The 15,200-nt window shown below is 51.2% G+C and overlaps 1 protein-coding gene across 2 annotated transcripts; it reads right to left on the reverse strand.

The window, feature by feature from the left end:
• Positions 1-453: 453 nt before the first annotated feature.
• Positions 454-9,637, reverse strand: SLC38A5 (solute carrier family 38 member 5). 2 transcript variants are annotated; one of them, XM_013976440.1, is made up of 16 exons: positions 9,571-9,637; positions 8,091-8,144; positions 7,934-8,003; positions 7,459-7,574; positions 7,293-7,366; positions 6,578-6,670; positions 6,373-6,451; positions 4,487-4,569; positions 4,132-4,190; positions 3,893-4,030; positions 3,601-3,680; positions 2,847-2,947; positions 2,482-2,597; positions 1,537-1,681; positions 1,340-1,443; positions 454-866 (listed from the first exon to the last, which is right to left on the reverse strand). In XM_013976440.1, exons 2-16 carry the CDS (start codon positions 8,141-8,143, stop codon positions 765-767), a joined length of 1,413 nt encoding a protein of 470 aa, XP_013831894.1. In that variant the 5' UTR covers position 8,144; positions 9,571-9,637; the 3' UTR covers positions 454-764. The 2 variants fall into 2 exon arrangements, with proteins under 2 accessions (XP_013831894.1, XP_017900369.1); XM_018044880.1 differs by having other exon boundaries at positions 7,459-7,577; positions 9,571-9,619.
• Between the last annotated feature and the right edge of the window lie 5,563 nt (positions 9,638-15,200).

The raw sequence follows: 15,200 nt of genomic DNA on the forward strand, positions 1-15,200 counted from the left end.
GTACAGGGAGTGTGACAGTTTCATGAAGATTTATTTGCAGACACTGAGGTCTGAATTTCATGTTAATTTTCAACTGTCACAAATTCTTTTTTTGATTTTTTTCCAATCACTTTGAAATGTGTAAACCATTCTTAGCTTGGGGGATAAACAAAAAGGCAGTGGGCTGAATTTGGCTGGCAGGTCATATTTTGCCCTTTCTTGTGCAACTTCAGGGATTATTGTCTGCTTGATCTGCTGCTACATCCCCAGCACCTAGGACAGCACCTGGTTGCCAGTAGGCTCTGGGAGATGTTTCCTGAGTGAGCCAGTGAAGGGATCTATGCGAGTTTTGTAGCTAGCTACTGAAGGGCAGAGAAGTGGGTGAACAGCCACTACAGTCCTCCTGTCCGTTTACCCGTGTGAACCTGGGAAGGCTCCCCTAAGAAGTCCCAGAAAGAAATGAAATACTGATGCTAGAGTTGCAATTTAGCGTCTTTATTCTTCCCCTTTAGCTCAACGGTGATCCTGACAAACAGCTTCTACAAGGAGGAGGCAGAAAAGACTGGACTGGGCAGGGATTCCCCGAGGACCGAGCCTCCTCCTCCTCCTCCTATAGGGGTGGGGTTGGGGTTAGAGTCATGATCTGAGCTTGGCATCCCCTGAGGAAGAAGGGAGTGAACCACTCTTCAGCCTGTGGCCATGTTGATGGGAACCAGGAGAGCAGTCCATCTCCCTCCATGTGCACAGGTGGATGCACACTGGGGCCCAGGTGAAGCAGGGCTTGGTCAGTGTCCAGATACATGGCTCTGGCCTGTGGCCCAGTTGGCAAACATGAAACCTAGGCTGATCGCCATGAAGAGGACCCCCAAGACACCAAAACACAGAGCCTGTGGGTGAGAGGGAAAAAAGATGGGGCTGGGTGTGTACCTACACCCAAGCTCCTCCATCCCCTCCAGGGAGTGTCGCATTCATTCCTGATCCTCCTTTTCTGCTCTCTCTCCTTTAAAACCAACCCCTTCCTGTGACTCCTCCCTCCATCTTCCTAGAATTCTTCAGGGAGTACTCTCCCCCATCTTCCTTGAAAATGTTCCAAACTTCTCCTGATAGTGCTCCTTCCATCTGTCTGAAGAATGCTTCCTCCATGCCAGCCCCTTCTTAAAGTGCTTGCTATCTTCTCAAACCCTTCTTGTGCTCTATCTGCTCAGCTTCTTCCTATGACAATCTTCTTCATCCTTCTAGACCGTCTGCCCTCTCTCCTCCAAGCCCCCTCTTGAAGATGTTCCTTCAACTTTTAGCCACCCTTGAATGCTCCCTCCTCAGAATGCTCCCTCTTTCCCCAGCCCTTCCCTGGAATGCTCACCTGGATCTTGGGCCAGGAGTAGAGGGGCTCCACCTCAGAGGGCACAATGCGGAGGTAGAAAATGCTGGGAAGGATGAAAATGAGGCTGGGGGCTGAGGTAGACCCTGAAGAACAAGCAGGAAGGAAAGAAGCAATGTAAGATTGGGGTACAAGGCCCATATTAGGTGGGGTCTGGAACTAGGGCTGGGGATACAAACCGATAACCCCAAAAATATCCCGGATGGTTGGCACACAGATGACGAGAACATTGACCAAGACAAGCAGGATCAGTGCTATGGCCACATGGCGTGGCCAGCTGAAGGCCTTGCTTGGAAAAAGTAGCTGCTGCAGAGCCCGGCGGATCTGTGACCAGAGTACAGTAGGATGAGGGTCAGGGCTTAAGCACTGCCTCCCCTTCTATGTATTTATCTGTCTCTAACACCACCCATAGTCTGAGACCCCTGATTTCTCCTCCATCTGACTCTACCTCCACTCTGTCTGACCATCCATCTGTGCCTCCACCTTCTAAATGAGCATCCTGAATCCCTTCTGCTTGACAGTCCGTGACCCTTCTGGGTGATCATCCACCTATGCTTCCACTCACTGTCTGAAATCTTGTCCTCTTCTATCCAACTATGTCTGCCTCTTCCTTCCTGACCACCCACATTTCCTTCCACCGTGAGGTCCCTGCCCCTCTCTCCTCATCTGATGACTTCCATCTCCCTCCTCTGTCTGCTCAGCCAACCTCTCCATCAGGGAGCCTTGTCCCTCCTACACCTCACTACTTCTGTCTCCATCTTTTATCTGTCCATCCCTATTTCTTCATCTTGAATATCCATCTACCTATGCTTCTACCCTCTATCTACTCCTGCTTCCCTCTTCTGTCTAGTCAGACATCTGTGCCTCCTCCCTCGAAATGACCAGCCCTGTTCTTCTGATTCTTTATATTCTGCCATTGATGTCCCCCTTGTGTCTGACCATCTATTTTAGCCCTCTCTGTCCATCTGACAACTCTATCTTCCCCGTCTGTCCATCCCAGCCTCCTCTATCCATCCATCCATCCACTCCTACCTCCACCCTCCATCCAAACATTCCTGCCTACACCCTCTTCCCATCCATCCACGCCCCTCCACCCTGTAGGCCCACCCTCACCCCCAACATACAGGGAACAGCACGACTGGCACCGTGAGAGTCACAGCGAGCAGCACCGCTAGACGCACACAGAGGATGAGCAGGTCATGCTGGCTGTACATGTGCAGCATCTCCGCCTCCACGCTGCCTGGGACATGGGACACAGGAGATGGGATGTGATTGGAGCACCAGGACCAGTGTCCCAGAAACATATATGTGTGCACACACATACACACTCACACACAGACAGTGGCAAAATCTCCATGCAGGGTGTGTATAGTCCCTTTGGAAACCGAGGGGTCTGAAAACATGCAGGGAAAGTGCTGAGGCTCCTGCCTAGTCATCACCCAGTCCCCACCCTAGCTCTCTACCCAACCCTGGCCCCAGCCCCACTCACTGTAGAAGGTGAGGTATCCAAAGGTCGCCGTGAGCCCATACATGCAGAACATGGCCCCAATGGACACGTTGGCCACAGCCTGCATTCTGCGCTTGGAGGGCCTGAGGTATAGAGGTCATAGAACTGTCATGTCCAGACCCATGGACTTGGTCCAGGCCCCTCAGAACCAGCCCCCATCCTCTAGAGTCTTCCCAGAGCTGATGCTCAGCTGGTACACACTGGGATGCCCATCTCTGCCTCCCCTGTATTAGCCATGCTTCCCTTCTCTATCCATCCCTCTCACCCCATATAACCAACTCTGCCTATTTCTTTGCCCATCTCTGTCTCTCTTTTTCATCTGACTGTCACAGTCTCTCCCTCCATTCTGATTATCCACACTGTCTCCCTGATTGATCATTCATACATTCCTCCCATCATCATATCATCCCTGCCCTTTCTTTGCACATCCATATCCCTCTCCATCTGACCTTCCCCCTCTCCCCATCCCATCCACATATGCCACCCCTTCATCTGATCTCAGCCTCTCCATTTGTCCATTCACACTTGTATTGGACGTTAACAGGGTAGAATACTTAAGCCCCAATTAGTAAACAGTCACTGTGTTGCATCCCCAAGGCCTCCTGGCCACCTCAAACCCCTCCCTTGGCACAATCTGGCCACAATCGAGCTGTACAGTACCAAGACTATGATAGACATTATGACTATCACCCCACCGGCTGCCCTATCACCCATGCCCACTTGCCTGCCCACTCACCGGCAGAGTTCTGTGTAGATGGGCAGCACTTCAGGGTGGCAGACAAAGGCAAAAGCCATAATGGGCACTGTGTAGAACATCTGAGGGAATGGTCCAAGTACAAGAGATTAGAGTATAAGGGTTCCATCTTCTCCTCCCCAGCCCCCCCCAGCCCCACCAGTGCCTTCCACATCAGACACATGGAAGCCCCTGATGTCCAATACCTGGCTCCACTCTAAGCAGAGTGCAGTGTGGGACAAAACCAGAGGACCTGCGTACAGTGCAAGGCATAGACATATGCCAGCACACCAACCTGTGAGTCAGCTGTGAACATCTGGGCCTCACAGCTTGTGTTGAGCCCCTGGATGGGAAGGCTTGGGGAGCTCTTGCTCTCCACTGCTGTTTCATTGTGGCCTACAGTGCAGCCAAGCTGGAACTTCTTATAGATGACCTGGAGGAGGGAGGGTGGGGAAGTGAGGTCATGGGGAAGGCTATGTCCCAATGCCCCAAACCCTTTCTGTACTTTTGCATGTCCTTCTCCCTCAGACTCACCGAAATGAGGAAAAACAGCATACAGGTCAGAGAGAGACCACTGGTATATCCCAGGTAGCCTGCAAGGGGCAATATACAGAGTCTCAGAAATCAAGGGAACCCCCCCCAAGCAAATATCAACCCCCTAGTCTGACCTTCAATTCAAGGCCCCCTCACCCCAATTTTGCCACACTTTGCACAAACTTCCACCTGGACCAGCCTCCCAACACTTGAAAAACTCCTATTCATCTGTTAAAACCCACACAAAACAAGCTCTCCCCTGGTATTCCACAGCCCTTGAAAATTGAGATTCTTTGAATCTGGCTCCCCTTCTTTAATTCCATCATGCAAATGACCAAGGCAGGAAGCCTCTTACCCAAGTGTCTCATGAGGGCCAGTGGCAGGATGATTAAAACACTGACAATGATGATAAGGAGGTTTCCCTTCAAGAACCAGTCCCTAAGGAGACAGGCAAACACAGTGACTAACTGCCTACCAAAGAAAACTGTCAAGCAGACACTCATAGAAGACAGCCAGACAGGTTTCTGCACACAGTCAGGAGAGATGAGCTGACCCCTCCAGGTAGTTACAGGGACAAATGGCACAACAGGAATGACAGAAACAGCCAGACAGATTATCAGACTATCAGCCACACACTATCAGAGGGATATAGCTGGGAACACACACATAGCTGGACAAACTATGTCATCAGACCTCAAGTGGATGTATAGTCAAATGGGCACACAACAGCCCACAACAGCCAGATTCGCAGTGTCCAACACAAGGTACCAGACACAGAGTGAGTCATGACCCTGATATGTCTAACAGGTAGAACAGCAGTCTGATGATCTCTCGATGATCAGCAGACGCGACAAAAAGTCAGAAACAAATATGTGTGATTGTTTGAACAACTCAAGTTTTGTTGAGCACTTGAAAGTAGTTGAGCTGATTTGGCCAGAGTCAAAGATAGAAATTGAAACAGAATTAGCCAGCTGGCCATGCTGTTGGAACCAAGCTCAAAGAAAGAGAGGGATCTGTACAGATATTGGAGGGAGGTGTCCAGGCAGGATAGTCTGTTAATACAGAATTGGCTGAACAATTGTTCATTTCTTCAAAGAATTTTATTAAATAGTGCTTAATATGTTCCAGGCATTCACATATTCTCTTCCTACTAGACACACAGTTACAAATAAGCAAAGCACCACTGGTCATATATGCAGTGGGAGCTAATTATAATAATGAGACACATCTAGTCACATAGACTGTTAGCTACCTGAATGGCTTCAGGATCAAACCAAAGATCTAAGAGGGTACCCGGAATGAGCTGTCACATACAAACAACTGAAAAGATTCAGCCAACAGACGGATGCAGAATTAAACACACAATTGGCTGGATGTATACTCAGAAAAGGCAAACATACATGGTTGGAACCATAATACAGAAAACATATATAGTCACAGTTGAGGCTCACACACAAACAGCCAGAAAGAATTTGCCAGAACAATGGTAACCAAGTTAAACACAAAGAGTTAAACACAAATCATTTATACGTTGGAGTAGGAAACAGCAAGCCACTCCAGTATTCTCGCCTGGAAAATTCCACAAACAGAAGAGCCCTAATAAGCTACAGTGCACGAGGTCACAGAGTCCAACACGACTGAGTGACTGAGCAGGCACACACATGTATACATAGCTGGTGCCACGGTACACTGCACAAACACGTGCACATACTCTGCTGGAGTCAGGGACCATACACTTACACCTAGACAGATTCAGCAGGCCAACGGACCCAGAATCAAACAGAATCCACCGGACAGAGAAAGTCAGAGTAAGCAAATGTCAAACACACATGGTTGGAGTCACAGTATATAGGACACAGCTATAGTCAGCTAGCATACAGATGGCCAGAGAATCTGCCAGTACAAGAGTCACAGAATCAAACCCATGGACAGGATTTAGGTCTACTGGATAGGTGTAGCCACAGGGTCAACATGAAAGTACACTGGACACATGGAGTCAGCCAGAACAGTCACAAAAATCAACATGTGGTGTTACTGGACTCCACTAGCCAGAGCAACAGTCACACATACTGCTAGCATCACAGTACACAGGAATCACAGTCTGCCCAAACCGGCCTGCCCAACAGCCTCAAAAATAGAAGAGTTGGGAGTCAGCTGGACATAGAGTTGAAGCTAGCAGCCGGACCCCACAGGCAGAATCAGTGGCCTGTGGGTTAGAGCCAAGGGGTGTTGCACACTCACCCCTCAGGGTCCATGTCCAGGAAAGTGGCGATAACCAGGGGAAGTTCGGATTTGATGATGAACAGGTAACTGGACATGGCTGGTGCAGGTGGGGGCAGGTATAAGCAGAAGCATTCCCCTCATCTCCCTCCCACCCCAGCCTGGGGAAGCCCACCTCAGCCCACCCTCTCCCCCCAAGCTGACCCCCACCTCTCAGAGTCCTCACCCCCAACATTGTGCAGACAGATGACCGCCGCCACCACTACTTTCCCTGCAGGCCCCAGTGCCCTCTGTCCCAGCTGTTCATAGGCTCGGATGCCTGGAGGGGAGGGGACCAGAAAGGGACAGGTTGTGGGTCCAGGAGGCCAGGCCAGAGGTGGGAGAGCCTCCCAGGGCCAGAGCCTGGGAGCTAGGGAGCTGGGGCTTGGGCTGATTGGGTCTCATTGCTCGGAGCTGAAGGTGAGGGTTAGGCAGTTAGGATTGGGCTTGGGACTGGAGTCTGTCAGGTAGGATCTGTGGCCAGGGAAAAGGTTGGGGGCCAGACATGGGTAGTGAGGGGTCTTGGGGGTCCTACCATGGCTTCACTTCACTGAAGCCATGGTAGGAATGAAGTCTGAGATCTGGGGCTGTGGTAGCTTGGGAGCTGGGGGGGTAGTCTTGGGTTGTGGGGCTGGCTTCCTTGCTAAGTAAGCCGGAGACTGAGGGTGGAGTGGAGTGGTCTGGGAGTAGGGAGAGTCTGAGCAACAGGCTCTGATGGTCAGACCGAGGGCTGAGGATTGGGGCTTGAGAATCTGGGAGCCCAGATAAGGTATGAGACCCAGGGTACAGTCTGGGGTCTGGAGCCCAGAGAGTTGAGTGTGGTGTCTGGGGTTCTGGATCCAAGTTCTGAGGGGTCGGTCTTGGGTCTGGAGGCCAAGGTCTAGGTGAGCTCTGGGTCTCACCTACAACACCAGCACAGGTCAGCAGGAGATGGATGGAGTACGAAGACAGAAGAGCGATGCACAGCAACAAAGCCCTATGGCAGATGGCACTGCTCGGACTTGGCCTCCAGGCCTCCCGGCTGGCCCCACAACACCCAGCCCCCACCCCAGACTGCCTAGAACTCACAGGAAGAGGAGGATCCCCGTGTGGGCCATGGCATAGGCCAGCCCCAGGATGCCGCTGCCCATGATGGCGTTGCTGAGGTTGAACACTGACATTCCAAACGATGTCTTCCCCTCGAACTGCTGGTAAGGGGCAAGGCCCAGGGAACATGGGGAGGGGACCAGGTAAGGAGACTAGGGATGGAGACCAGTGCTGGGGCCTTGGGAAAGGCTAGGGAAGAAATGATGGGGGCAGGGAGAAACCCAGGAAGGGCCATCAGAAGAAGGAAAAGAATTTGAAGATAGGAAGAAGCTGGGAAAGGGAGAGCGGGGAAGGGAGATTCTAGAGGGGAGCAGCTGGAAGTAGAGAGGAACAGGGGAGGGTGGGGCAGAGACCAGAGGCAAAACAGCAGAAGGGAAGAGCTGGGGAAGAGAGAGCAGTAGGGGAGGGGCTGAGCTGGGCAAGATACAACTGGGATGGGTCCTGTGGGGTCACTCACATCCATGAACTGGGCCGGTTTCCTCCCAGGAGAAGGACTATGGCTGGGCAGGAAGCCCTCATGCTCCTGCCTGCAGGTAGAATAGGCAGAGAAATTAAGGAGGTGATGAGAAGGTAATTCGGACCTCTGACCTTGACCGCTTGGGCCCCTGACTCACTCCACAGCACTTCCAGGGAGGGCTCCGTTCATCTTTGGATCCTGCAGTTCCATCCTGTGGGCAGAGAAATGAGGTGAGGTGGTCAGTTATGGAGCAGGGCGGCTTACAAAGTGGGGCGACCTAGATGAAGGGGACTGGGGCTCTGATGGCGATGGACAGATACAGAAACAGAAACACAGATGAGGCGAGGGGAACAGGGACAGAGGGATGAGAGAGATAGGAAGGAAAGTGGAGAGGATTGGAGACAAGAGGGAGAGGCCGAGGGAGAAAGAGATGGGAGAGAGACAGAAGGGAATCAGAGAGGGAGACGCCAACAGTTTACTCATTGAGACACGGAGAAAAAAGAAGGCAACCAGAGATAAAGGGGTAGGGACAGAGACAGAATGAGAGCTACCGACCCCTCAGCAGACGAGATAGCCATCTGGAGTGGGGACAGCCTCTCCTCTCAGACCCCAGACTCACTCTCTCTTGCTCTCGATTTCTCTCCTTCCCCGGTCCCCTGAGCACCTCCCCCTTCCCTCCACCCTCACCGTGTGGTTAGGCCTCTCACTCCTTACAGGGACACGTGTCGACCCAACTGCCCCACCCCTCCTAACGCCCCCTACCCCCCTCCTCCCCGCCTGGGCCGCCAGCCTGAGCAAGAGCTGATGCAACCTGTTGAAGGGGCTGGGGATGGGGTGGGGGGCAGGCTCGGCGACCCCAGCCCCGCCGGGGACAGGACACGGCAAACTGCTCTCTGCCACAACTCTGAATATCCTCGCTAGAGGCCAAAGGCAATTCTCCAAACTGAACTCCCTTCCAGGGATAGAAGTGACCCGGGGACTCCCAATTAATTCCCCTCCTAGGGACTAGAGAGGTATTCTCCAGGACCTTTGTCAAGTCTTATACACCCCTATTTTAGTAGAAGTCACTTTAGAGACACTTCCAGGCTTGAGATTGTTTCTGGACTTGGGGTGTCTCAGGAACCTCACCTGAGCCCTAATTTCCCCTCGTGAAAAGAGGTCCCTCAGACAGTCATCAAAAACCCACTCCCAGTGCCTGATGTGTTTCCTGGGGTGGGGTGTCCCTGCAATCCCCATGCAAGCTTGGAGTCCCCCTTTTCTGGACAGAGTGTCTCTAAAGAAACCCCCATCCCTGAACTCACTTCCTGGGAATGCCGTATCTCAGAAAACCCCATTCAAGGTCCCCATCATCACTAAAACTGCCTCCAGGAAACCCCCTACCCAAGCCCCGAATCCCCTCCGTGGGTCAGGGAAGGTTATCAAGGAGCCCCATCGTCAAGTGTGAACACCTTTTCAAGACTCCCACCCACTCCTGGATTCATTTCCTGGGATCCGGGTACCAAAAGGACTCCCCCTCCCATTTAATTCCTCACTAGGACTAAAAAAATCTCCAGGGAACCCCTGAGCCCCCTCCCGGGACCCCTGTTCGTGCCTTGGCATCTCAGGAGCCCCCTCGATGGCCAGCACCCCCTCCTCACCTCCCTGCTCCTCTCAGCTCTTGAAGCGGCAACTCAGAACTGGGGCTCTGGGACCCCGCCACTGGGCGGCAGGGCTCCCACTCAGCCAGACCCTGCCTTCGCCTGCCCTCTGACCAATCAACACCTCAGGTTTTGTCGGTGGCTAATCAGCACTGCCGGTGCTCCATCTGCCCCGCGTTTTTTTTTTTTTTTTTTCCCCTGTAGAGTTTTAACTTTAATTCAGTTTCCCTCTTCTTGTTCTGGGTGGCAGAAAGAGAGGGGTTGCCTCCCTTCATCTGAACCCACGTTGAAGTAAACAGAGGTTTCCCGGGCAGGCGGTGGAGGTGGACTGAAAGATCAAGGGAACAGACCCACATCTAGAGAGAGGAAAAGACAGACAGACGGAACTGACTCAGGTCAGACACATGGCAGAATGGAACGGGTGGCAGGAGGAGAGACAGAGATAGGAAGAGAAATGACCTCAAATAGAGACGAGCAGGCAGAAGAAATAGCACAAGGACAGAAAACAAGAAGGGATAGAAAGACACGGGGAGTGTGAGGGAGTGACAGGCAGCGGGGCAGTAAGGGGAGAAAGACTCAGAAACGGTGGGCAGGGAGAGGCGCATGCAAGCTCCTGGACAAATGCAGATGGACAGGTGGACACAGCCAGACACATCCACAAACAGAGATTAGGAACAGACACACTGGCCCAAAGGGACAGAGCAAGTGGCTGAGGCTGAGAGACACATAGGGGGGCAGGTGGCAACAGGCAGAGAAAGTCAGATTCAGGCAGAAGAGCAGACAGATGTGAGGACAGCAGTGGGACAGGTGCAGGGAGAGACACAGCCAGGCCACCACAGGCTGACCTCAGACAGACAGCCCAATGGAGAAAGGACCCTAGATCTTGGGGGGTCCCCAGAGGGAAGCACCGAGGGAATTTGTAGCTGGGTGGAGAGTGTGGATACAGGCTGTCTGTAAATTAGGCACGCCCTTAATTCCTGGACCCCAGCCTAGGCGTTGGGTGGAGCCTGTCCACGCCCTAACTGAGGAGTCCCACTGTCTGTCTGTCTCTCTTAAATAGGGGTCTGTGTGTTGACTCCATTCGGGCATGGGACAGGCATGTCTGTTTCAGGCGAAGCATGTGTCTCCTGCAGGAAGTCAGGCGGGTATACATGGGGCCCCACTTGACTGGGATGCTTGAGGCCCAGGTGGACAAGAAGCCTCTGTCCTTGCCCCTCCACCCACCTGCCCGCCCCCCACAGGGAGCACAGAATTCCCGGAAAGGCCAGGGGCTGGCTAGGGCTTCAAAGCTACCCTGGAGGCTTCCACCCCACTGGCAGCGGGAGGAGGGTGAGGGATGGGGCGTTTCCTTCCCCTTAGCAGGAGAGGGACTCTCGAACACTCAGGGATCACAGCCCCATCCAGGGGCTTAGAGATGGAGGCAGACTCATCAGCACCCACAGAGGTACACAAACTCCCATGCAGACTCACAGCCACATATAGAGAACACAGGCTGACTGATTCAAACACACACAGACTGCACATGGAGAGCCAAGGCGATGGGGCAGCTGTGCAGAGGGGCTTAGTCTTATAAGCATCGTCATCCACAGCCTCAGTGCTGCACATGGAGATAACAGACGGATGCTGGAATAGGCTCACACTGCTTTACTGCTACTGCAGACTCACAGATATCATCGTCACCCACAGACTCCGAGCCACTTGAAAGAGACCCAATGGGCAAATCACACACAGACTCAGCCACACACAGAGCCAGAGCACACAGACAAATAAAATTCCACGTAACCAACAACATTATACATAGTCCCAGCATCTCCCACACACATGATTGCAGGTTCAGACAACCCTGGAGGCCAACATTCAGGTTCAGCCTCTATAGTGATATCTCTGTGCATGTGAACTTGTGTATGAACTGTGACCACATACAGCTCTGGTCACAGAGAGAGGCACCCACAGCCAGACACGATTGTAGAGACAGAGAAGCCACAGTCACAGATACATGCACAACTGCACTCAGGAAAACAGGTGCACACAGCTGTGTATACACAACTATTCACACAAATTAAGTCAGGGAAGATGTGCACAGAGAACACACATATAGGCGCACAAACAGGAGAAACAGGGATGCAGAAAATACACTTACTATCATTACAAAGAGGAAATCCAGAAAATACACCTAGAACTGTTTGAAGAAGAAGCAAAGGAGTATTTGCTTGCACCAAAGGAAATACCGTTAGGACACACACTCCAGTATTCTTGTCTGGAGAACCCTCATGGACAGAGGAGCCTGACGAGCTACAGCCCATGGGGTTGCAAAGAGTTGGACACGACTGATTGACTAAGCACACATAGGGCATACACACCTACAGCCACTCACGAGTAGAGACACAAACATGGTGATAGAGAAGAAAGACACACAGACATCAGAGACAGACACACAGAGAAGAGACAGACTTCTCACCCATGAGCATTACAAAGGAGACATAGAAGCACTCAGAGAACACACACACAGCCCCACAGAGATGAACTGCACAAGCAGATGGGACCAACACACAGTTGCCAAAAAGGAAACACAAGTTGGATAGGCAACCGTGGACACAAGACACAACCAGGCAAGTAACATACTAAGACACATGCGGAGCTCACATACATGTGTTTGTGGCTAGGACCATGTATAGGCGGCTGAGATACCCTCAGGGTATTCACACACCTGCGTGCGTGCATGCGCTCACACACACTACTCCCCTGTCTATTCGGGCCTACTGTCTCTAGTCTCTCTCCTCTTCTCCCCAAGAGCCATTACACACCTGTGCCCCAGGCCAGCCAGGGAAAGAGACACCTGTCAGCCGAGACCTTGGCCCAAATGACTAGGAGGAGGGGGATGGGGACTGGCTAGGCCAGTATCTAGATTTCAAGAAAAGTCTGAAGTATCCCGTCCAAAGAACTGGTGAAACTTGAACAAAAAACAGATGCCCTCACCCATTACCACCCAGCAACAGCTTCCTACTCTGATCATTGCCCTCCCCTTCCAGGGCCACCCTGGCCTTTAAACATTGCCCAGCACAGGGCCACCCGGGTACATGGCAGGAGGTAGGTCGATAAATGCGTCTTATCAAGTGTCATATTATCATCATTATTATTTTCATTTCTGCCTAGTGAACTCTTCTAGGGGAGGAGCAAGCCTTCATCCGGCTCTACACCCCATCACTCAGCTAAGTTTCAGGGCACTGCAAATAGCAGGTGTTCCACATATGCTGGTAGGAGGAAAAACAAAGGGAAAGTGAAATCTGGCTGCGGAGGCAGCCTGCTTTAGAAGGAACAGATGTCTTTAAGCTTGACTGAGGCCTTGAGGCTATGCCAGGGATAAGAACGCGGTATTCGTTCATCAAAGTAGGGCCCTTTCTAGGGGTCATTTAAGGCTTTTGTTGGTTCAGTAAAGCAGACCCTCATGTGACATTTGGGATTCCTATCGAATCTATTAAAAGTTGGTTTAAGTTCTTGTCAGTTCTTCTAAGCAGACCCCTGCTTTTCATTAAATCACTGCACAGCAGCCTTCAGGGGAGGGAACCATGGAGCAAAGCAGTTAATAGCTTGAGTTTTCCCAGCTCTGCCACTTAGGAGCTGAGTGGCCAGGAGTAAGTCTCAAAATCTCACTGTCAAGCTTCCCACGGGGCTGCTGCTGCTGCTAAGTCGCTTCAGTCGTGTCCGACTCTGTGCAACCCCAAGGACGGCAGCCCACCAGGCTCCCCCGGTCCCTGGGATTCTCCAGGCAAGAACACTGGAGTGGGTTGCCATTTCCTTCTCCAATGCATGAAAGTGAAAAGTGAAAGCGAAGCCGCTCAGTCGTGTCCTACTCTAGGCGACCCCATGGACTGCAGCACACCAGGCTCCTCCCATGGGATTTTCCAGGCAAGAGTACTAGAGTGGGGTGCCATTGCCTCCTCACGGGGCTAACTACTGCCTAACTCAGGGCCATGGGGAAGAATGAAGGAATTAGTACAGATAAAGCGCTAAGAACAATGCTTGACATACAGTAATTGCTCAATAACATCTCTGTGAAAGGAATTAATAAACTCTTCTCCGCCAGTGAAAGTAATCCCCCACCGAGCTGGATTTAGGATTCTAATCTCTCCTTTCAGGCAGGCTCCCCATGGACAACTTTTCTGTCCCTCAAAGCAGCCCCTGGACAGCAAGGCTTCTTGAGTCAGTGTCTGGTCTCCTGCGCCTGGACACCCCCACTCCTGGCCCCGCGTTTCCCTCACGTGGTAAGATGCCCTCCGGCACAGGGCCGGCCTGGCAGCTCCCCTCTCTGACCTTATCTGGAGGCTGAGGGGAGGACAACTTTACACTCAGTGGGGTGCTGGGTGGGAGTTGCAGGCGGACACCTCACTTCGGGAAGAGCCTGGAGAGTTCAGAGCTTGGCTCCTGTCCCCCAATCCCCCCAGCCCTGCTGGAGGAAGCAAGTTTCTTTGCAAAAAGTTAAACATCCTCTTTGTTAGAGGCAAGAAAACAGGACGTGGGAAGCGTCCCACAGGGTAAACCTGGGCCCCCAATGCCTGGCACCTCCTCCTCTCTGTGGAGCAGCGCCTGGTAGCTTGAACCCTTGCTTTCTCACACATGCTAACCTCTGAAGGGGGGCCATGTTCCCACTGCCCCCCACAATGCCCTTGAACTCCAGTGACAAACTCTGGCTTCCTCCCTGGCTCTCCAGGGTCTGTGTCTGGCTGTCTACACCTCCTCCCAGGGCCCCACATAAACGCAGAGCACACCACTAGGGAAAGAGTGAAGGAACAAAGCAATAAAAGGGTGAATTCAGCAAACGTCTATTGAATACCCACTGTGTGCTGAGCCCTATTCTAGGCGCCAGGGAGGCAACAGCAAACAAAACAAAAGAAACCCCTGCCTAGCAATGCTCACATTTCTAAGGAATGATGAATTGGTTGTTCAGTTCTTTGGATACTCTCCAAGCTCATTCCCACCTCAGGGTCTTTGCACTTGGCGTTCCCTCTGCCTGGAATGCTCTTCCTCCAAATATTTGTAGCAAGTGCTCACCTTCCAGCTCAGCTCAAATGTCACCTCCTCTGAAAGCCTTAGATGACCATACTAAAATAGCAATTCAACCCCTGTTACTCTCCATTCCTTTCATCCTTTATTATTCTTCATAGCTTTTATTACCACCTGACATAACATTATTTATTTATATTTAGTGCAGTTACTTTAGTAAGTAGATATATACAGCAGTTTTATATATATATATATCAGCATATAAATCTATATGATGATATATATATTGTACATATACTATACAAAATGCAAAAATATATTCTATATTTCCATATAATGGCATACATATATTTATTGTATTGTTTACTAATATATAATTTATATACCAATAAAAATTAGACATCACTATATATTTCTATGTCACCATATACATAGTAAATGGCATGTGTTTACATATCTAATATGCATACATACATATCCTCCTTTTCCTCATCTGTAAACGGGGGAAACAGCTATTATTAAACATGAAATTATATAAACTTACAACTAAATTAAATTCTGAAAGGTGATACTCAAAATTCATCACTTATTATTTTACTACATTTCATTATTTCTATGCTCCTGAGAGA

Source organism: Capra hircus, unplaced genomic scaffold (assembly GCF_001704415.2).
Source record: "Capra hircus breed San Clemente unplaced genomic scaffold, ASM170441v1, whole genome shotgun sequence".
In the NCBI taxonomy this organism is placed as follows: Eukaryota; Metazoa; Chordata; class Mammalia; order Artiodactyla; family Bovidae; genus Capra; species Capra hircus.